Here is a 24,341-nt window from a genome sequence, read left to right as displayed (position 1 = left end):
CAGGAGGCTGAGGTGGGAGAATCACTTGAGCCCAGGAGGGCAAGACTGCAGTGAGCTGTGATTGTGCCACTGCACTCCAGCCTCAGTCACACAGTAGACCTTATCTTCAAAAAAGAAGAAAGAAGAAAGAAGAAGAAAGAGAGGAGAGGAAAGGAGAGGAGGAAAAGAAAGCAATTCTATTTACAATAGCATCCAAAGAAAATGTCAAAGTATAAATTTAACCAAGAAAGTGGAAGACTTGTACACTGAAAGCTGCAAAACATTGCTGAAAGAAATCTAAAAAACAAATGAAAAGAAATTCCATTTTCATAATTGGGATACATAACATTAATACATTCAATGCATTTCCTATCAAAATTTCAAAGGTCTTTTTCACAGAAATGGAAAAGCTGATTCTCAAATTCATATGGAATTAGAAAGGAACTCAAATAGCCAAATGACCTTGAAAAAGAACAAAGTTGAAACATGCACACTTCTTGCTTTTAAAGCTTATCACAAGGCTGCAGTAAATCACAACAATGTGGTTACCAGCATACGGACAAATATATAGACCAATGGAATTCACCTAAGCATCCAAAAATAAACACATACATCCATGGCCAACTGATTTTTGATAATGGAGCAAAGATTGTTCAATGAGTGCTGGAACAACTGGATATCCACACGCAAAAACATGAAATTGGACCTCTATCTCACACCATATACAAAAACTAACTCAAAATGGATCAATGACTTAAATACAAAACCCAAAACTATAAAAGTCTTTTTTGTTGTTGAGACGAAGTCTCACTATGTCGCCCAGGCTGGAGTGCAATGGCACGATCTCGGCTCACTGCAACCTTCACCTCCTGGGTTCCAATGATTTTCCTGTCTCAGCCTCCCAAGTAGCTGGGATTACAGGCATGTGCCACCACGCCTGGCTATTTCTTTTTATTTTTAGTAGAGATGGGATTTCACCATGTTGGCCAGGCTGGTCTTGAACTCCTGACCTCAAGTGATCCATGTGCTTTGGTCTCCCAAAGTGCTGGGATTACAGGTGTGAGCCCCGTGTCTGGCCCTATAAAACTCTTAAAAGAAAACATAACAATAAATCTTTCTGATTTAAATATGAATCAAAAGCAAAAGCAACAAAAGAAAAATATAGGTAAACTGAACTTAATCAAAATTAAAAGCTTTTGTGCATCAAAGGATAGATCAAGAAAATCAAAAGATAACTTACAGAACGGGAGAAAATACTGGCAAATCATATATCTGATATGGATCTAGTACCAGAATATATAAAGAACTCTTACAACTCAACAACAAAGACAAAGAATCCAATTAAAAATGGGCAAAAGGGCTGGGCATGGTAGCTCATGTCTATAATCTCAACACTGTGAGAGGCTGAGGCAGGAGGATCTTTTGAGGCCAGGAGTTTGAGACCAGCCTCAGTAGCATAGCAAGACCTCATCTCTAAAAGAAATTAGTCAAGTACGGTGGTGTGTGCCTGTAGTCCCAGCTACTCAGGAGACTGAACCAGGATAACTGCTTAAGACCAGGAGGTAGAAGCTGCTGTGAGCTATGATCACCCTTCATAAAGGAAAATAAAAGAATGGCAAAAAAAAAAAAGATGAAAAATTGCTCAACATCAAGAGTCATGAGACAGATGGAAATTAAAACATTAAGATATTACTACATACATCCCAAATGACTAAAATTAAAAGAACACTAAACACTGGTGAGAGTGAAGATCAACTGGTACTCTCATACTCTGTTGGTGGAAGTGTAAAACAAAGTAACTACTTATGGAAAGCAAACTACTGTTACATGCCAAAACATAGAAGAATTTCAAAAACACAATGCTGAATGAAAGAAGCTTTATACAAAAAGTACATAGTGTATGATCCCATTTATACAAAGTCCTAGATTAGGCAAAACTAATCTATATTGGGGGAAATAATCAGGACAGCAGATGCCTCTGGAAGGAGGTGGGTGGGACTGACTGTGAATAGACATGAGGTAACTCTCTAGGATGTTAAAGACAGCATACATGTTAATGGGGTAAAAGCATTTGTCAAATCTGACTCAAATGTACACTTAAGATTTATGCATGGGACTATACGTAAAATTTACCTAAAAACATAAACATCAAATTCAATGAATGCATGCTGAAGTGTTTAGGGACTAAAGGTTACTGATGTCTGCAATCTCTTTAGAAATATACTTAAAAAGTTGACTGATGGACATAAATAGATACATATTTGATAAAGCAACTATAGTAACTGTGTCGTAAATTTGAACATTTTCATAAAAATAAAATATGCTTGGGACTGGGTGCAGTGGCTCACACCTGTAATCCCAGCACTTTGGGAGGCCAAGGCAGGAGGATCACTTGAGGTCAAGAGTTGGAGACCAGCCTGGCCAAAACCCCGTCTCCACTAAAAATACAAAAAAATTAGCCAGGCATGGTGGCATGTGCCTGTAATACCAGCTACTCGGGAGGCTGAGGCAGGAGAATTGCTTGAACCCGGGAGGTGGAGTTTGCAGAGAGCTGAGATCGCACCACTATACTCCAGCCTAGGTGACAGAGTGAGACCCTGTCATAAATAAATAAATAAATAAATAAATAAGCAAGCAAGCAAGCAAGCAAGCATGCACGCACGCACGCATGCAAGCATGCAAGCACGCAAGCAAGCAAGCTAGCAAACTTGGGTGAAAGAGAATGAAGAAGATCTCTATCTACTCATGTGAAGAGATGGCCAATATGTAGTGCTATATGTCTCACATATTTCACAGTTTATAAAAGAGAACATAATATATGCCTTTCTAAAACATGTCAGTATAATACAGTATGACTCAGAATGTCTTCCACCATCATATTACTCAAGTAACATACACTGCTCAAAAAAGACAAAATGAAAACACTAAATGAAAAATACTTGATTGCTTTTCCTTAAGAAATGATATTTTTCAGTATTTTTCAAGTATTTTAATATATAAAATTTCTTTAAAATGGTAATTCTTAGCTACAAGTACATCGAAATGTTTTTTTCAATTAACCTTTATTGCTATTTAGTACTACTCTCAAAGTGCTATAACTAGCTCAGATTTATTTCACAAATTTCAGTTGTCAGATTTTCCATAAGCTATGCTTAGCACAGACATAGTCATCTTACCAATTATAGAACAATTTTTTAAAAATAGTAATAGAAAAATTTACATTAAAACGAGTTCTTTTTATATCATTATGGTAAACGGAGTCATTTTCTATGCTTCTTTAAGTAATAGAATACTATTAGTCACTAATGAGGGAAAAACAATCAAGTAGAGGTCCTAAAAGATTAGGAATAAAATATTTTTTCTACTTGAAAAACTAATCAATTTTAAATTGTAAAATAAAAAATTATAAATGGACTTTAATAGACAAAAGCAGCAAAAGTCACAAAACTAACAACAAAAACAAACCTAACAAGGTACCTTGTATACCTAGTTAACCCGTTTTACACTAAAAAAAAATTTAAGTATTTTAAAGTATGGTTTTTTAAAACTTACCCCTTCTGCTTCAAAGGTAATTCAAGTTTAAATATGGTAGCATCATTAACAACTGCTTTATATGCCTGCAAAAAATAATTTGTAATAAAATCGTTATTTTTAATATTTAAAACATACAAAGTTTTATATACCCCAAAACACATAAAAATATGCCAGTTTTTATTTCTAATGGTATATCTGGTCAGACAGAATTTGCCTAGTCAAAGACTTGAGCATGTTCTTTGTCATATTACAATTATCAATATTCTCAAGTGAGGTTTTCTTTTTTTTTTTTTTGAGATGAAGTCTCACTCTGTCACTCAGGCTGGAGTGCAGTGGTGTGATTTTGGCTCACTGCAACCTCCGTCTCCCAGGTTCAAGTGATTCTCCTGCCTCAGCCTCTCAAGTAGCTGGGATTACAGGTGCCTGCCACCACGCCTGGCTAACTTTTGAATGTTTAGTAGAAAGAAGGTTTCATCATGTTGGCCAGGCTGCTCTCAAACTCCTGACCTCAGGTGATCTGTCTGCCTTGGCCTCTCAGAGTGCTGGGATTACAAGCATGAGCCCACGTGCCTGGCTTCAAGTGAGGTCTTTTTTTGTTGTTTTCTTTTTTTTTTTTTGAGACAAGGTCTCGGCTCTGTCACACGGGCTGGCCCAGCTCACTGCAACTCTGGCCTCCTGGATGCAAGCGATTCTCCTGCCTCAGCCTCCTGAGTACTGTGCCTGGCTAATTTTTGTATTTTTAGTAGAGACAGGATTTCATCATGTTGGCTAGGCTGGTCTTGAACCCCGACCTCAAGTGATCTACCGAGCTCAGCCTCCCAAAGTGCTGGATTACAGGTGTGAGCCACTGCACCCAGACTACACAACTCTTCTTGTTAAAGTCACTGGTAACTTCCATGTTGCTGAAGATAATGGTTAATCTCCATCTTATTTGATTTATCATCAGCATTTTAAACAGCAGATCACACCCTCCTCCTGAAAGCACTTTTCTCACTTGTCTTTTAGCACATAACACTCTCCTGGTCATTCTTTCCTTCTCATGAAAGATGACTCTTCATTTTTCTAACAATAAAATATCAGAATGCCCTAGGCCAATCCTTGGATCTGTCCTCTTTTCTGTCTTCACTCATTACCATATGGATGCTTTAACAGATATTTCAAAGTTAACTTATTCAAAATTGAGTTTCTGATCTCTCTGCAACCATCTCTCCAAAACCAGTTTCTGTCAGTCTTCCCTATCGCAGCGAACGCATCCTTCTAACTGATCAGAACACAAATCTGAGTGTCATCCCTGACTAGTCTCTATCACATTCTACATCTGATTCAACAGCAAATCCTGAATAGTCTATCTTCATAATATAATCATAATCTCAGCAATCCCTCTTCTAGGCATAAACCCAAAGGAAATTAAATTACCACTTCATAAAGATAACTGCACTCCCACATTCACTGCAGCATTATTCACAGTAGCCAAAATATGGACACAACTTCAGTGTCCATCAATGGATGAAGAAACTGGTACACATATACTACGGAAGACTGGAAGACCTTATGCTAAATGAAATAAGCCAGACACAGAAAGAAAAATATTGCATGACCTCACTTATATGTGGAATCTTAAAAAAAAATTCAAATATACAGAGAGAGGAACAAAAGAGTAATAACCAGTGGCAAAATAGGCAGAAAAGAAAAAGGGAGACATAGGTCAAATGATACAAAGTAGCAGATACTCAGGATGAAAGTCTAGAGAGCTAATGTACAGCATGAAAACTATAGGTAGTGAAATGAGCGTGGAGGCTTATGCCTGTAATCCCAGCACTTTGGGAGGCTGTGGTGGATGGATCGCTTAAGCCCAGGACTTCAAGACCAGCCTGGGCAACATAGTGAGAACTCATCTCTACCAAAAAAATTACAAATTAGCCAAACGTAGTGGTGTGTGCCTATACTCCTGGCTACTACTCAGGAGGCTGAGGTGGGAGCATCACCTGAGCCCAGGCAGGTTGAAGCTCCAATGAACCAGGTTGTGCCACTGCACTCACTCTGGCCTGGGTGACAGAGCAAGACCCTGTCTCAAAATAAATAAATAAAACAAAATTATACTCTATATTGGAATCATGCTAAATAAGTAGACTTTGGGTGCTCTTGCTACAACAACAAAATAAAACAAAAAACAAGAAAATGGGTAACTATGTGAGAAGATGAATATGTTTATTTCCTTTACCAGTGAGATGACAGAAATGAGAAAGCATCAGGGCAGGTGAAGAGTTCGAAAAGAACATGATTTAAAGGGAGAGCCACCACCAGGGTGGTGGCTCACGTCAAATAAGTTCTTAAATGGTATTCTTCCTTCTTTCTTCCCTTCAGTCTATTTTTTTGCAACAGCCAGAGCGATCCTGTTAATATATAAATCACATCCTACCATTCTGTTTAAAATTTTTAAATGACTTCCCATCCTACTCACAGTAAAAACTAACTCCTTACCATGGCTCAGAGTCTTACATGATCTGGCTTCCTATGAAGCCTTTGCAGGCTATTCAACTTAAGACTTCACACCACCCTACCATGTCTATACTCCCTTAACTCCTTTGCTACTTTATCTACTTATTTATTTGTTCTAAAATAGATAAAAAGAGGCCAGGTGTGGTGGCTCACACCTGTAATCCCATCACTTTGGGAGGCCAAGTCAGGAGTTCAAAACCACCCTGGTCAACACAGTGAAACCCCATCTCTACTAAAAATACAAATTAGCTGGGCGTGGTGGTGGACACCTGTAATCTCAGCTACTTGGGAGGCTGAGGCAGAAGAATTGATTGAACCCAAGAAGGGGAGGTTGCAGTGAGCTGTGGACACCTGTAATCTCAGCTACTTGGGAGGCTGAGGCAGAAGAATTGATTGAACCCAAGAAGGCGAGGTTGCAGTGAGCTGAGATTGCACCACTGCACTCCAGCCTACGCAACAAGAGCTAAACCCCATCTCAAAAAAACAAAAGAAAAGAAATTAAAATAGAAAAAAAGAGTGAGAAAAAAATCCTACTGGACAAAGTTGTCTTTTTAGAATCATTCAAACTTAGGAAGTAATGAAAAGTAGTCAAAGAAGAGAATAAACTAACAGCAATTTCTTGTTATAGGTGTATTACATTAAAAAAGATCAACGCTAAGGACAGCATCGTGTTTCATTATCATTATCGTATTCTATCTAGTAAGGATGGAAAAAGAGGGTATGCAATACAAATGCTTCCTGGGAAACAAGGATAAGTATAACAAAATCTCAAAGGAACCCCATGAAAGGACAGAGGATGGAGGAATCAACTCTGCTTGAGACGAGCTGTGGAGGGAGCAGGATATCAAGAAGTTCCAGGGGAAATATTCTTTGAGTTGGGTCTGAATGGAAGGATGAACAGGAATTCAACAGATCAGTAATATTCAAAAACAGAAAAACATTCTTGAAAAAATGAGAAAAAAGCAACTAACTAAATTCTAATTCATAAGGCTACCCAATGCTTAAAGAATGCTTACAATGCTTACAAATAAAACAAAACAAATATAGTTGCCCTCCACTGATGAAAAATAATAGTTGCTAGGTTTTTAAGTTTATAATAGTAAAATGATGCAAATTGATTACTAAAGTAAATTATGAGAGTACAACTTTTAAAACAGTTTTTTTAATATATATAGGAATATGTACCTTATCTCTTGCAGTAAGAAATCGTGGATCGTCTTGAAAAGCTTCTTTCACGAGTTTACTAAATCTATTAAATAGTGTAAGTAACTGCTCAACATATTTCTCAGAGTCCTAGAAATAAAAGGTTTTATATTTGAGTTTTTAAAAGGAAAAGAATAAATAACACGCAAAAAAAAAATGAGAAACTATAAACATAATTTTAATAAGATTCATTTAAAACTGGGGACATTTTTTTCTTAAAAATAAAATTAAAAGGTATTCCAATATTACTGTTTTGCCATTTCAATAACTATTTCCAATTCTGCATTTAAAACAATTTAATGTTTTTATTTGTAATTAACCCATAACTATACATATTATGAGGTACAATGTTATATTTCAATGCATGTATATACAGTATAATGATCAAACTGGGGTAACTACTATATCCATCACTTCATTTATTAATTTCTTTGTGGTAATAACATAAAAAAAACTCTTCTAGCTATCTTGAAATATACACTACAATGTTACTTGCTATATAGCCCCTCTACTGGGTAACAGAACACCAAAATTTATTCTTCCTATTGAACTATAACTTTATACCCATTAACCAACCTCTTCTGGTCCCTCTACCCTCAGCCTCTGGTAACCACTCACTATTCAATTCTGCATTTAAAAAACAGCCTTGATATATATCTATTATTGCCATTGAAAAACAACTTACAGTAGTAATAGTTTCAGCAGCTGCTACCATATCTGCCAGGCCAGCACTAATGATATGTTCCTCCAAGTCTTTCAACATTGGCTCTATACCATTAGGAACTTTGTCCATCAATGAAAACATTAAATGTAACTCTGGAAGGACAGAACATATTCATGTCATCATTTCATTTACTAGAATAAGACTTTAGAGAAATATTAATTAAAAGTTTGTAATGTTAATAGTACTCTGTGGATACAATGTGATTTTGGGAGTAGTTGGGTTTTGTTTTTTGTTTTTGTTTTTGAGATAGGGTCCCACTTTGTCACCCAAGCTGGAGTACAGTGGCGTGATCATGGCTCCCTGCAGCCCTGACCTCTTGGGTACATGCAATCCTCCCACATCACCCTCCTGAGCAGTTGGGACCACAGGCACATGTCACCATGCCTCATGTTTTCTGTAACTGTAGAGAGAGGGTCTCCCAATGTTGCCAAAGCTGGTCTCAAACTTTGGGGCTCAAGCAATCCTCCCACCTTGGTCTCTCAAAGTGCTGGGATGACAGGTTGAGCCACTGAACTTGGTCTAAAAGTTATGTTAAAAAAATCTAATTAAAAGTGATTAGGCTGGGTGTCGTGGATCACACTTGTAATTCCAGCACTTTGGGAGGCCAAAGTGGGAGGATCATTTGAGCTCAAGAGTTAAAGAGACCAAGCAGGGAAACATGGCAAAACTCATCTCTACCATTTAAAAAAAAACTTAGCTGGGTGTGGTGGTGCATGTCTTTGGTCCCAGATACTTGGGAGGCTGAAGTGTAAGGACTGCTTGAGCCCAGGAAGTTGAGGCTGCAGTGAGTCGTGATTGCACCATTGCACTCAGCCTGAGTGACAGGGCAAGACTGTCTCAAAAATTAAAAATTTTAAAAAAGTGATCAAATACTGTAAAATCCCACTTCTTTCTTTAAAAGGTCACTCATTTGGCCAGACACAGTGGAAACCAGCTTATGCAACATGGTGAGGCTCTGCCTCCACAAAAAATTCAAAAATTAGCCAGGCATGGTGGTGCACAGCTGTAGTCCCAGACACTCAGGGGGCTGGGAGGTGGAAGGATTGCTTGAGCCCAGGAGGTCAAGGCTACAGTGAGTTCTGATCATGCCACTGCATTCCAGCTTGGGCAACACAAGGAGACCCTGACTCAAAAGAAAAAATGAGTCTTTTGATTTTCAATGCAAAGAAATACTTATTTACACACAAGATTAGTATATTTCATAAGGTAACTGCAATATTAAATATACAGCCACATCATCAAAAATGAGTAGTAATCACAAAATCAACTGTATTAGAGATAATATAAAACTGTATTCATAAAAATTTACAAAGCACTTTTTTATGTTATGTCACCTTACTGACCTTCACAAAAACCCTACCTCATGGATACTGATTACCATTAAATAAACATTTTTGAAGATAGTACAACATGGATCAGAGAGTTAACTATAATTAGACTGGCACACAGAAGACAAGTATTTTGTTTATGCCAATAAAGCAGCTTGCTTTTTACTACTGAATTACTCCTAAAAAGTGTATGAACTTAAGTGAATTGAAATACGTATTTTAAACGCAACTAGCAATTAAATAGGACCTTGCAGTTAGATGTAATAAAATCTGGAAACTCAGAAGTAAGTTGATTTTTTAAAAAAAGCAAAAAAAAATGTTAAAAGTTTTATTGGGGTAGTAGGTATATGTGCATTTTTTTCCAGTTTTTTATATATTTGCCATCTCTCAAAACATACCCTTTTAAGAAAACATTGAAGTAATTAAAAATATCCTTTAGAAATCTTATAAAGTATTTTTGGGGACAGCAATGAAGACTAATAACATGGAGTGTTTTATTACTTTCTAAAAAGATTCACCATAAGGTTCCACGCAAAAGTCAAATACCTGGTTCTAATCCATAAACATGTTTACAGTTCAAATTGGCCTTTAAAAGCAGTGTCCTGTTTTTGAGAAAAAAGGAAATTCACCATGTGTATGGAAATTCACCATACACATACACAGATTTTGACAGCTAAGGGGAACATGCTTAAAACTTAAGTTTGTATACTCTTTCGCAGTGCCTCTGTGTTAAATATTTTATCATTTTCCTTAAGCATAGTTCACTCTAACAGATATACCTATGTGGAAAAGAATAATCTCAGAGCAACTTACTAAGTGATTTGTTTCAAAGATACCCTCTTAGAAGATTATGAAAACTTTATGTGATGTTTTACCTACTTTCAGTTTCATTTCGCTTGATCATGCCTTGGCACTCAGCTAAGATAGTCTCTTTAAATGATGTCACCAGGGCATTTACACAGCATTCCATGAGCTGAAATATATCAAAAATTAGTCAAGGTTACTATAAGCTATATACCATAAATCTACTCAAACTCACAAAATAAAACAACATTGTTCAACAGAAAAAAATTATACTGAAAGTAGATTTCACTTACCTTTACTACAGGATTACTGAAGATAGATATGCTATGCTAGTTTACCAAAGTATATTTTCCCCTAAGGAAAAAAACTATAGAACTTAGGCTCTCTTTAGAAATTTTAACAAAAAGTCCTCATGGAGGGAAGAAAAAAACTAAAAATATACAAAACCAAACTCTGATTAACTCTTCCTGTCTGGAGAGAACCTGTTTTAGAATTAGGTTATACAATTCTAGAAGTATGAATACATTCATTCAACAAATCATTATTGAATGCCTACTATGTGCAGGCACCAAAGAAGTGTTTATGAGACAAGAATAAACTGTACTTCCTGCTCTTGAAGCGATCACTGTCTAACTGAGAGTGAGAAGGGCAGTAAACTTAAACTGCTAACTAGGTATAACTCAGTTAAGTGGCATCACACATATACAAACACACATACAACAAAAAATAAATAAAAACAAACTTAGAAAAGACTTTTTTCTAGGGTAGTTAAAATGACCTCATCCACAAGCTGATATCTAAATGGGATCTTGTAAAATAAGAACAAGCCCTAAAACAGGTTATGTTTCCTAGGAATACCAGGAAGCTTAAAATGGTAGAGAAGAGACAGACAGTATAAGAGCAGGCTAGAAAGATAGGCTGGAACTAGATTATGAATGAAAATCTATGATTTAGAGTTTTATTTTATAGGTAGGGAAGGAAGAACAAAGGAAGGTTTGTTTGTTTGTTTGTTTGTTTAAGAGACAGGGTCTTGCTCTGCTGCCCAAGCTGGAGTACAGTGGCATTACTACATATCTACTACCTCACTACAACCTTGAACTCCTGGGCTCAAGTGATCCTCCTGCCTCAGCCTCGCAAGCAGCTAGGACTACAGGTGTGTACCTGCAATGCCTGGTTAATTTTTAAAGCTTTTTGTAGAGATGATGTCTTGCTATATTGTCGAGGCTGGTCTCAAATGATCCCGCTGTCAGCGTCCCTGTCGGGATTCCAGGTGTGAACCATCATGCCTGGCCTCAAAGAAGTTTTAAACATAGGATAAACATAATGAGATTCTCTTCTCCTCAAGTCATTATTAAAGATCAGTGTAATGGCAGTAAAGCAGGTGGTAAGGAGTGGGTGGTTGGGATATGGTAAAAGAGGCTGTTGAAATATTTCAGGTAAGATATCAAGGGTCTAGTGCTCTAGGAGGCCATCAGGAAAATCTAAATGAGGTCAAAGATTTTATGTCATCCCTGCTTCCTCGTGTTATGTAATTATTTACTTCTCTTTGGGGATCAGATGAAACTAATAGGTTGTGAGGATTAAAGCCAGGTACAATAAGGCTGATATATCTCTTCTGAAAAACAGATCACCTATCCGTAAATTAAGGGAGGGAATTACGTGTCCCTTAAAAATTTTTTATTAAAAATTCCTTTGGAATTGACACAAGTCAATAACTACTGAAGTTGAATTTAGGTAATGGGGATTCATTACACTGTTCTTCCTACTTTGTAAAAATGCTTAAAGACTTCCTAATAAACAATTTTCTGTGGTCCCTGCTAGTTGGGGGGCTGAGGTGGGACGATCTCTTAAGCTCAGGAGGTCAAGGTTGCAGTGAGCCTTGATTGTGTCACTGCAGTGTAGTCTGGGTGACAGTGCAAGACTGTCTCAAAAAAAAAAAAAAAAAAAGTTTTTTTTCAAGCTCCTCTATAGGAATGATACTGATGACTTTTAAATCCACATATCCATGTATATTTCTTTCCTAAGAAAATAATACACACATAAAGTGGTTAAGAAACTGTTGCCTTGCAAGGTGGAAATCTCTACCCCAACTGCTGAATAATCTTATTCTATAACAACACTGGACTAGGCCCAACTGAACACTTCTGCCCTCAGCAGTGAAACCAGAGTAGGCATAGGTAAACCTAACAATGTATAACTAATAGAAAACAAAGACAAAGTGGAATCTTAATAAACTCTAAGCTCTGTGTTTCCTATTTCATTGAAAACTTTCACTTGAACATATCCTGCTCAGTAGCAGTTGAAATTTTGCAGCTTCTAAAAACTCTGACCAGTGTGTTTCAGACTCTATGTTGTGAAATCAGTTTTACTGGCTGTGACCAGGTTTTTTTTTTTAATCATATAGAACAGAACCAAAAATATCAGTGTATCACACATTGTAACAATGAATATGATTTCGTAATACTTTTGTTTCAGATATGTACAAATAAACAGTAAGATATGTACAAATAAACTAAGCCACAATATAAAATGTATTTCTTATTGTAGGCTACAACACAGATTAAAAGGAGAGGCTAAATTGACAACATAATTAAAGTAAACTGAGAAGAATTTGGTAAATGCTTAAATGAAAGGCATTAGGGAAATAAAAGGTTGCTGAATCAGTTTCTAGTTTGAGAGGTTAAACAAATTCTTATAACAGGTATCTTTTAATGAGCACTTACTTTGTACCAGGCATTATGTCAAATGCTTTATATATAGATCTCGTTTAACCCACATGACAACCTTGTAAAGCAGATATTTACTTTATGAGGACGTACACTGAGAGTAGTTACATGACTTGGCAAACACTGCACAGTTGGTTCATAAGATCTTAAGTTATATAATAGGAGGCCAGGTATGCGTCTCCATAGCCTCCAACTTTTCTTACTATTGAAGTAGAGCACGTAAGTACTTAGTAATGGCTACATGCTCAGAACTGAGTTATGTATTTTAAGGAATAGAGAAGTATAAAACATGGCTCATGCCCTCAACAATCTTACAATCCAGTTGGGAACCCACGAACTATATTCCTAAAAATGTGTGTATGGTTCATACGTACAGAGGTGTATGAAAAGAAGATCAACTTCACTAATAAGCAAATAACTGGAAAACGCATCATTACTATAAACTTAAGGACAAACACTGTGCTCGGTCCACAGCTATCCAGACTGTACTGTTTCCTGGCACACAGCTGGTGCTTGATAAAAACATAAGGCAGTCTATAATTTGCTACTAAACCTAGTGGTAGAAACAACAGTTACTGTGGGAATAAGAAGAAACTGATAAAGGCTAGATGATCTGAGCTACTTTATTACAACTTTATTACAAGATGAGTTAAAAGAATCCTTATGGCCGGGCGCGGTGGCTCAAGCCCATAATCCCAGCACTTTGGGAGGTTGAGGCGGGTAGATCACGAAGTCAAGAGATCGAGACCATCCTGGTCAACATGGTGAAACCCCGTCTCTACTAAAAATGCAAAAAATTAGCTGGGCATGGTGGCGTGTGCCTGTAATCCCAGCTACTGAGGAGGCTGAGGCAGGAGAATTGCCTGAACCCAGGAGGTGGAGGTTGCGGTGAGCCGAGATCGTGCCATTGCACTCCAGCCTGGGTAACGAGAGCGAAACTCCATCTCAAGAAAAAAAAAAAAAAAAAAAGGAATCCTTATAAGATTTTGGGTAGGCAGAAGAAAACATTGCTAAATGAATCCAAGAAAAAAAAAGTAACAGAATAAGTTATATAAATAAGAAAATATTTCTTTCTTTTCTTTTTTTTTTTGAGACGGAGTTTCTCTCTTGTTACCCAGGCTGGAGTGCAATGGTGCGATCTCAGCTCACCGCAACCTCCGCCTCCTGGGTTCAGGCAATTCTCCTGCCTCAGCCTCCTCAGTAGCTGGGATTACAGGCACACGCCACCATGCCCAGCTAATTTTTTGTATTTTTAGTAGAGACGGGGTTTCACCATGTTGACCAGGATGGTCTCGATCTCTTGACCTCGTGATCCACCCGCCTCAGCCTCCCAAAGTGCTGGGATTACAGGCGTGAGCCACTGTGCCCAGCCAAGAAAATATTTCTTATTGGAGTAGAGTGACTCTTGCTGGACAATATTAAGTTAGAAAAATAGGTTAGGGTCAAATTACGAAGCGTCTTAAAAATCAGGGGTATGAAATAATGATACTCTGGATTTTGAAAAGAAAAGTAAAACAATGAAAGTGATGTTTATGAAAGATTATCCTGAACTCACAAAATAATAAATACAAATGGTCAGTAATAACTATGAAGGCCAGGCTGGACAACATAGTGAGACCATTTCTTGGGGGAAAAAAAAAAATAGAGGAGTGGAACAAGATGGCCAGATAGAAGCCTCCATCAATCATTCCTCCTGCAGGAACACCAAATTTAACAAACAACTATTTACACACAAAAAAGTACCTTCTTAAGAACCAAAAATCAGGTGAGCACTCATAGTACCTGGTTTTAACTTCATATCACTGAAAGAGGCATTGAAGAAGGTAGGAAAGATAGTCTTGAATCGCCAATACTACCCCTCCTTCATCCCCCAGCGGTAGCTCTATGGCACAGAGAATCTGTATGCTTGGGAGAGGGAAAGAGCAGCGACTGTGAGATGTTGCATTGAACTCACTGCCACCCTTTCACAGCGGAAAGCAAAACTAGACTGAACTCAGCTGATACATGACCATGGAGGAAGCATTTAGACTAGCCCTAGACAGAGGGGAATCGCCCATTCTAGTGGCGAGGACATGAGTTCTAGCAAGCCTTGCACTGTGAGCCAAACCGCTCTGTGGCTCCTAATAAACTTGAAAGGCAGTCTAGGCCACAAGGACTGTAACTTCAAGGCAAGTCCTAGGGCTGCTTACAAAGTTTTTTTTTTTTTTTTTGAGATGGCATCTGGCTCTGTCGCCCAGGATGGAGTGCAGCGGCGCAATCTCGGCTCACCGCAACCTCTGCCTCCTGGGTTTGAGCGATTCTCCTGCCTCAGCCTCCTGAGTAGCTGGGACTACAGATGCTCACCACCACGTCTGGCTTTTTTTTTTTTGTATTTTTAGTAGAGGCAGGTTTCACCGTGTTAGGCAGGACGGTCTCAAACTCCTGACCTCGTGATCCGCTGGCATCCCAAAGTGCTAGGATTACCAGCATTAGCTACTGCGCCTGGTCTACAAAGCTTTTTTTCTTTTTTTTTTAAATAAAGAGAATTATGGTATAGATTCCTGTATGTTAAAAAAAATCCTGCAGAAAACTCTTTTACCTAGGCAAAACTACGAAAGGGAGATTGCTAGATAGAATTATCCCCTTATTTCAAATAGTCTCGCCCTAACAAAAGAGTCAGTTTCTTGAGGACAGAGTTCATGTTATTTCTCTTTTGTATTTCTTCCCAAACATTTACCAAAGTACTACATATGTAGTCGATCCTAAATATATACTTGTTACTTGAAAATCCATCTTGAATGGAAAGTAGAGTGATAAGCCATCTCTCTCACCTTGTATTCCCTTTCTGTTTCCTTTTGCTAGCTTCCATGAAGAAAAAACTTTTTGCCATATGCCATCAACTCCTGTATGTTTGCCTGAGATGAGCACAACTTCTAAATCCATAGCAATCGGGAAGGAATCCCCAGCGGCTAACTATGGCAACCGCCACGGAGCAGTGGGTGCTGGTAGAGATGGTACAGGCGCTCTACGAGGCTCCTGCTTACCATCTTATTTTGGAAGGGTTTCTAATACTCTGGATAATCAGACTTCTTTTCTCTAAGACTTACAAATTACAAGAATGATCCGATCTTATAGTCAAGGAAAAGGAAGAACTGACTGAAGAGTGGCAACCAAAACCTCTTGTTCCTCCTGTCCCAAAAGATCATCCTGCCCCTCAACTACAACATCGTTTCAGGTTAAGTGAGCACCTGGTCTTGGAGAATCTTCTCTTGAGACAGCTCTCTTTGGTTCCACGACTCTTCCATCCACTTTGTGTGGCCTTGCACCCGTGGCTGCATCCGCCTCCTCCACAGTGGCATATGTGAAGAACCCAAAGGCCCTGGAGCACTTGGTGTCTGGATTTCTCATTACCACACAGTCTGTGAGCGTTCCCCATTGCTCAGAATGGCTCCTCAGGCTGTCGTTGGTTGTTTCAAAGCTCAACCCTCCAATGAAGAACTTCCTCAGCTGTTCAGCTCTTTAGGAGACTCTGACTTAGACATGATCACAGGGAGCAGACAGACTTTAATGATGCTTCTTCAGTGGCGTCCATGGGCAGAAACGACTATTAATTATTTTTGACATGGAGTTTTGTTCTTGTTGCCCAGGCTGGTGTGCAATGGTACGATCTTAGCTCACTGCAAGCTCTGCCTCCTGGGTTCTAGCGATTCTCCTGCCTCAGCCTCCCGAGGGGCTGGGATTACAGGCATGTGCCACCATGCCTGGCTAATTTTGTATTTTTAGTACAGATGTGGTTTCTTCATGTTGGTCAGCTGGTCTTGAACTCCCAACCTCAGGTGATCCACTCGCCTTGGCCTCCCAAAATGCTGGGATTACAGGCGTGAGCCACTGTGCCCAGCCATAGATAACAATTTTTACTCAATTCTTGGTGTGGTCAAAAGTGAAGGGACGGGCAGGATGAGGGGCCCAGCAGCCACATGGGCCAAGTCAGAGGTAGGAGGAAAAGCTGGGACCTGTGAAATGTAGGTGGCCTGGGGCAGGGAGTCTCAGCAGGTGGGGAGACATAGGGTCAGGCTGGCTGGCACTGCAGTTTACCATATCTTCTTTATCCTCCCATGTCGCCTTTTCAGTCTCCTGGATTGTGATGTTCCACCTAACGCCCCCATGTTGTCCATGAATCCTTCCAGGGATAGGCAGGGACGTTTAGCGGGTGAGGGCCGCTCATCTCTCCCCTACCTCCATTGCTGGGGAGGGACCAGTGGCAGCTGCTGGGGTTGTCCTGACCGTTTTGGTGGTCGGGAACTGTGGCTGGCAGCTCTGGGTGGAGAAGAGCTGCTTGCTACAAGAGCTGCAGGATCCTTGCGCTGGATCTCCTTCCCTCGCATCTGCAAGCCTGAGGAGCTGGGCAGGTGGTCTCTCCCCAGCACCTGAGAGGTCGCCTTCTCTGGCCAATGGGAGCAGCTGGGAACTGGGCCAGGGAGCACTGCTGGAGCTGGGTCAGGCTTCCCAAAGGGAAGGACACCTCCTGCAAGGTTGTGTGCGCTGGGCACTCCATGGCCCTTGGAGTGGAAACTCACAGGCACTTGGGCCTTTTCAGTCCTGTTCATTTCTGTCAAGCTCCTGCTATGGACATTTCCCTTTAAGGCCCTGGGACTGCAGTCGAGGGAAGAGAGGTTTCCCTGAGTCTCCAGGGGCCTCGAGGTGAATGCTGCTCCCCCATTGCTACAGGGGTCCCCTTTCTCCTCCTCCTGCCCCTGGGTCTCTACCTGATCGTCCACCTCCATTGGTTCTTCCAGCTCTTCTTCTGCCCTCACGTCCGTCTTCAGGATCGGGACGCAATTCCAAGACCTGTTCCCTGGCACTTGTAGTGAAGGCAGTTGGAGGGGAAACTTGAGTCTTAGATGAGGGATCCTCATGGGGCCGACGCGTGCGAACATCATGGAATTGCCTGCAGACAGCACGGGTTTCTCTCCTGGGGGGGCCTCCAGACCAGAGGAGGCAGGTCCTGCAGTAGGGCACTTGAGTCAGGGTGATATTCCAGCTGGCTGGAAAACAAGGTCCAAGACCTTGCTGAGAGTTCAAGAAGAATCGAGAAGAGTGTAGGGCTCCTGGGGCAGGCACATGCGCAGGAGCTGCGAGGTGAACCTGGCCAGCCGAAAAGTCCGCATGGACAAGAGGAGACCATTGCGGTTGCCACCACTGTGGGGCCTGTGGTGGAACCGGGAACGAAATCTGCTTAGGAAATTTCCCATATTGCACAAGTTGTGCACGGACAAAAATCACGGTCAGAAATGGAGAGGGTACTCCTGAGTCACCCACTAGTCTGTGGCCAGGCGGGCACTGGGCAGCTGGGCTTTTACGACATCTCAATGGGGCTGGTGATAGAGCAGGGTGTAGGGCAGTGCACAGGAGCCCAGCAAGAGCACCTACAATTGGAGTCAAAGGGCACAGGGCGAGGCTCCCCAACCATCTAGCTGGACTCCCTAGCCCCAGGGATGTCCTGCTCCTAGGGGCAGGTGTGTGGCCCTGGATGGGCCCCACTGTGGGGCTGTTGGGCATGCGGGGCTGATCTGCCAGAGCCCTTCCCACCTGGTGCCTGGCCCAGACACTGGCTGGCACCCAGTGGCCATGTCTTGGCTGGCCTTGTCCCCTGGGTTACAGGGCCAGACCCCGCTAGAAGCAGAGCTCAGGACTAGCCAGATCCTGCCAGGCTCCCCTAGGGCCTCAGTGCCTCTCTGCCGCCTGGAGCCAGGCCCGCCTTCTCCATTGTGGTCCTGGCCTCTCCAGGTAGATTTCAGGAGAGGATGTGTGCCCCAGCTTGACTGGCTGCTGCCCCTTACCACTTCCCTTCCTGGCAGGCAGCGTCTCCACTTCTTTTTACAAATTTGCCTGAGAACATTCGGGTGATCATGACCCAGCCAGGGTTTGAACCCAGGCTGTGCGATTCCACAGCTGGCACTCTGGCCTGTGTGCCATCTGATCATGGATACAGCATGTATTCTTAATTTTCCCGTAGTCCTAGGGTACTTAGCACCATGGTATATCTGTAATAAGCACATGCACACATAGAAGGAGGTCTTCAACACATAAGTTGACCATGGCTCACTTTGGGCTCCAGTCCTCTTCAAAGATGTAGGGTAGGGATCACCAGCTGTCAGCACAGCACCATCCCACATTGCACTTCTAATGGAGCCTTTCAGGCCAGATGTTCTTTCTCATCTGGTGGGAAAAATCTAAGTATGTAAAGACAATGTTCTAGATCAGCTTTGGTCTATCCTGAAAGAAATTCACCAGTGGATTATTCCATATAGATAAAAGCCAGTTTCTCTACTCTTCCAGGATGTGTCTAGACAGCAAGTAAATTATTTATTTGCAAGTTACAGTGGATCAATGTAATGGATTAAAATATGATCAACATAATTTCGTCATTGTGAGCATGCTAGCTGGGTCCACCCTTCACCACACATTACGATACTCTAGATTTTCTTACAGCCAAGAGAAAGACATAGTCTTGGATGTCTGGACTAGGGAAACATGTATGAAAAACAATTTGGCCACTCCACATCCTTTCATTAGAGAATTGAAACCATCTATATTCGAGGATATTGCTAAAAGGTAAGAAGTTACTTCTGTCATTGTGTTCATTGTTTTCTGGTTGTTTTGTAGATCTTTTGTTTCCTTCTTCTTTTACTGTTTTCTTTACGGTTTGGTGAGTTTCTGTACTGATAAGTTTTGATTCCTGTCTTCATTTCATTAACATATCTGATGTAATTTTTTTCCTTTGGTTACTCTGTAGCTTACAATTAAAAATTTATAGTTATGATTGACTATTTAAAGCTGATAAAAAGTTGTGATCACACATGAACATACTATACTCCCTCCACATCCCATGCCAATGCACAAAATTTATACTTTTTGCCATGATTTACATTGTTCTGTATTGTGTATTTGTTAAGAACTCAGTGCAAATATAAAAATAAAGGATGTTCAACTTAGGAAAAAAAAAATCCATAGCAATCTCTCCCGAGAGGTCAGCAAGGTGAAACTAACTATCAATGTGCTTGATGTTTTAACCTCCTCTATAGCAAGACTATAAACTTCCAAAATAATGCTTGCCATAAAACACAGCAGGCACTCCAATAAGTACCTGTTGAATGAATGTATTCATAGGTCTGGAAGATGAAAGGTGAGACAGGTAGGCTATGAGATGTGGTAGATTCTTCTATTTTTTTTTTTTTTTGAGATGGAGTTTCGCTCTTGTTGCCCAAGCTGGAGTGCAATGGCACGATCTCCACTCACTGCAACCTCCGCCTCCTGGGTCCAAGTGATTCTCCTGCCTCGGTCCCCCAAGTAGCTGGGATTACAGGCGTGTGCCACCACGTCTTGCTAATTTTTTGTATTTTTAATAGAAATGGGGTTTCACCATGTTAGCCTGGCTGGTCTGAACTCCTGACCTCAGATGATCCACCTGCCTCAGCCTCCCAAAGTACTGGGATTACAGGCATGAGCCACTGCGCCCGGCCAGATTCTTCTTTTAGTGGTATTCAATCTGCATAATTATTTCTACCTCGCTGAAATTTTGTTAAAAAAAACAGGCCATTTCTGATTTTCATTAGTTATGTAATAACTCTGTATAAGGAATAGTTTGCTTTGCCTCCTCAGCTACAAAATAAGAGTTGAACTAAAAATTATCTTAAGTTCCCCCACTTTACAATTCCACTGTATCAATATCAGGTCCTTAACCCTACAAGGATATCTGTAACATACTCAGTAATTTCCTGGCCTTTCTAGTTTGACTAAGATTCTTTTTCTGTAGACCTCATCTATGGAGGTCTAACATATCATGTCTAACATACCAAAATACTGAAGGTTAATAAGTGCTTATTTTAATGTTGATAATTTATAACTTGTTACCTAGTTGCTTATTCAGCTTTTTAAATCAGTTTTGCACAGATGGTAGAATAGTTTTTATTTGTCTTAGAATTAGTAAGCAGTTTTCTCCAAATCAGTGCCCTAACAGTAAAGGCAATCATGCTAGGGACAGTGCTTATATGCTTAATATATCCTATGTCATTTAATTCTGCTAATACAAAAGGGTATTACTGATTTTTTTTGTTTTTTAGAGAGAATCTCACTCTGTTGCCCAGGCAGGAGTGCAATGGCATGATCTCCACTCACTGCAACCTCTGCTTCCCAGGTTCAAGTGATTCTCCTGCCTCAGCCTCCCGCGTAGGTGGGATTACAGGTGCATGCCACCATGCCCAACTAATTTTTTTTTTTTTTTTTTTTTTTAGTAGAGACAGGGTTTCACCATGTTGGCCAGGCTAGTCTTGAACTCCTGACCTCATGATCCACCTGTCTTAGCCTCCTTAAGTGCTGGGATTACAGGCGTGAGCCACCGTGCCCGGCCTATTCCATGTTATAGTTAGGAAAAGAGAGACTACAGAGGTTGAATAACTTGCCAAAATATAGACAGCTGGTAAAATAACAACTGTGGGATTCAAATCCACATCTAATTCCAACGTGTATGACCCTAAACACTGTAATGCACTCCCTCTCTATCAGTGCCCTGGTCATTCTGAAGTGATCAAGACTTATACTACCAATTCACTTTTCTATACTTCTACTGTATAAACAATCCATTTTATTATAGTGTCATCCTGAGGACAGGGACCAAGTCTATCTTATTATCCCCAACTGGCATAATGCTTGACATATTGTGGGTATATAATAAATACTAACTGAATTTCCTCAGGAAATACTAAGGTATCCAGGATCACCTAAAAACTGAAAACCAAACACAAATTTTAAAAGTCATTCTGGCTTAAAGCTGGGTGTGGTGGCATGCACCTACAGTCCTAGAAAGTCAGGAGGCTGAAGTGGGAAGACTGCTTAAGGCCAGGAATTTGAGGACGCAGTGCACTATGTTCATACCTGTGAACAGCCACTGCACTCCAGCCTGGGCAACATAGCAAGGCTCTGTCTCTTAAAACAAAAAAGGCATTTTGGCTTAAATATTTTTCTTGCTCTTTTCTTATTGTTGTGTTACTTTTTGCTGTCAAAATGCCTGTTCAGCAGCACAGCTCAAAAGCCTCTTACCGTGTTTCACTAATATATTCCTGTTCATCTTCTATAGGACCACCCAATGATAATCAAGCTTATTATAACTGTATGTAAAATCAGATGTGAGTAGGGTCTAAGTGGCTTTCCTATAAGTAAACATAAAACTGTAATACAGAGTAGGGCTTCAGACATCTAATGCAACACTTAGCTGCTCAGAACTCTTGGACTGATTTACTTTGCGGATTCTCCCCTGAACTGCAAATAGCTTAAATTTCTGAAAGGGCTGTTCTCTGAATGAGTACTACTATATTAAACATACTACAAATACATGTATATTAGCACTAATGCTTACACACATGTACTAAAAAACACACAGCATTTGATCAAGTTTGGGTAACTTGACCCAAGCCAGACCAATTAGAGCAGGGCCAATTAAAACCAGTGGAGGAAGACTCTTACCACCTTTTAGGTCACAACCTGGAAGGACAGGCTGGCAGCTCTCATGGTCTCCACTTTAAGTAAATGCCTATCAACTCTAAGTGATAATAAAGCAGACCAGCAGAAATATTTATCCAAATACATAATATTTATGGTATCACATCACATACCTAAAAGTCCTGACAGAGTCGCAAGTTTCTGAATCCACATTTCCTTCCTTTTAGTCTTACCCTACCGCTGTCCATGGTGAAATTTACATGAACCAATAGATCCACTTGTTTTTTTTTTGAGATGGGTTTTGTCCCTTGCAAACAAGAGTGTTAATTATATACATATTCGTGCAATATATATATACCTAAATTATTTACCAAACTGTATGTCTTCTTTATGTATTCTAAAGTGCTTAATAGTATTGTTAGGAACTCAGGATTTAGAATTAGACTTAAATTGAAACCCAGCTTCACCACTTCCTATCTGTGTGAGGGCAACCTCCTGTACATTTCTGAATTTGTTTCCTCATTTGTAAAACAGGAGCAACCTATTAGATATACCTCCAAAATTATCCTGAAATCATCTTCTTATATATCCATCTCTATTGGCACCAACATCTCTCACCTAGATTGCTGGTCTAAATACCACATTGCAACCCAAATGCTATTTTGTAATATGGAAATCAGATCAGTTCTCTACTTTTTTAAAACCTTTTAATAGTTTACTGCACTAAGCTCTACTTTCATGTCCCCCCTTATCTTGCATCACTCTCCACCCCTCACTTGCTAAAATATCTAGCCACACTAACCTTTCTCTATTCCTAAAATATGTTAAGCTCCTTCCTGCTTCAAAGCCTTTACACTGCTCTTCCTTCTGTCTGAAATGTTTTTGTCTCAGATCTTCAGAAGGCTAGCTCCCTATCATTCAGGTCTTAACGCCAATATAATTCCCTCAAAGAGACCTTTGCTGACCATATTCCATAAAATAAAGGCAGCAGCAGGAGCATTACCACCACCTATATGCTCTACAGCATTACTCTTATTTTATTTAAAAAATCACTTTTCCTTTGTTTACTTGCCCTTATCTGTTCACCTGCACTAGAATGTTAGCTCTATAAGAGCAAAGATTGTTTATGCTGTATCCCTTCTGCTTCACTGTAAAGACATTTGCAGAGTGACTAAATGCTCAATAAATATATAGGTCAAATGATGTAATGAAAAACTGGAGTACTGTAATCTCTAACTATAGGATCCTATCCTCTAATAAACCAAGGATGTATTTGCCAAAAAAAAAAAAAAAAAAAAAATTAAGAAACTTTAAATAATTTTTACTTACATTTCCATGGAATGTCACAATAAAAGGAAGGTAGTCCAGTAGGAAAAAAACACTAGTCTGACCAAAAGCTGTAATTCATCATTATAGATATAATGCTAAAGACAATGATTTTCATTACGTTTCAAAAAGCACTGTACAAGGAGAATGATTATTATGTACACATGCTCTACTACCAATAGAATAACTACGCTAAAACTGATGAGGTACTCAAAATTAGCTGCTCTCTACGACTCTCCACTCAGATTCTTCCAATAACCCAGGCTCACATCTTTCATCAGCCTCAATCATCCTTCAAGCCTACTAACTGGTTCTTTCTTTCAAATGCCTCTTACATCCCTTCCTTTCCACTCCTGAGTCATCATGTATCTATTCAAAACTCCATTCAATCACTCAAGACAGCTAAAAGCAAGTCTCTAAACTCTTCAAACCCTGCCACACACTCCATGGTGGACAAATTCTCCAAAAATGCAGTCTTGATGCCTTAAATCATAAACTTTCATTGATTCTCCATCATTGAATCACTGGTTCTCAAACCTAATCAGACCCAGCATTCTCTTTTATAACAAATCCTGAAAGGAGCTACGTGTGTATCATGTTAGAAGCGTCAATATAGTTCTCTAATTACAATATACATGAGAAATCAAAGAAAAGTACTTTATAATTAGCAAGTATTTCAACCTGTAAATGCTTGGCCACAACTAAACTAGAAGAGACAATAAGGTTGTCAGACACTTGTAC

General features: G+C 39.9%; 1 protein-coding gene across 1 annotated transcript in view; it reads right to left on the bottom strand.

The window, feature by feature from the left end:
• CUL5 (cullin 5) overlaps positions 1 to 24,341 on the bottom strand; it is a 112,467-nt gene that overhangs the window by 33,111 nt on the left and 55,015 nt on the right. Inside the window, exons 8-11 of the mRNA XM_012474591.3 lie at positions 10,147 to 10,240; positions 7,901 to 8,031; positions 7,198 to 7,305; positions 3,532 to 3,596 (exon numbers count right to left, since the gene is read on the bottom strand). Coding sequence (XP_012330014.1) covers positions 3,532 to 3,596; positions 7,198 to 7,305; positions 7,901 to 8,031; positions 10,147 to 10,240 — 398 coding nt within the window. The remainder of the gene's footprint in view (positions 1 to 3,531; positions 3,597 to 7,197; positions 7,306 to 7,900; positions 8,032 to 10,146; positions 10,241 to 24,341) is intronic.

The sequence above is a fragment of the Aotus nancymaae genome, unplaced genomic scaffold, assembly GCF_030222135.1.
Source record: "Aotus nancymaae isolate 86718 unplaced genomic scaffold, 86718_ANA_hifiasm-v0.15.2.pri h1tg000012l, whole genome shotgun sequence".
Taxonomy (NCBI): domain Eukaryota; kingdom Metazoa; phylum Chordata; class Mammalia; order Primates; family Aotidae; genus Aotus; species Aotus nancymaae.
Note: the sequence above shows the minus strand (reverse complement) of the source record. Positions and strands in the feature narration are given on the sequence as shown.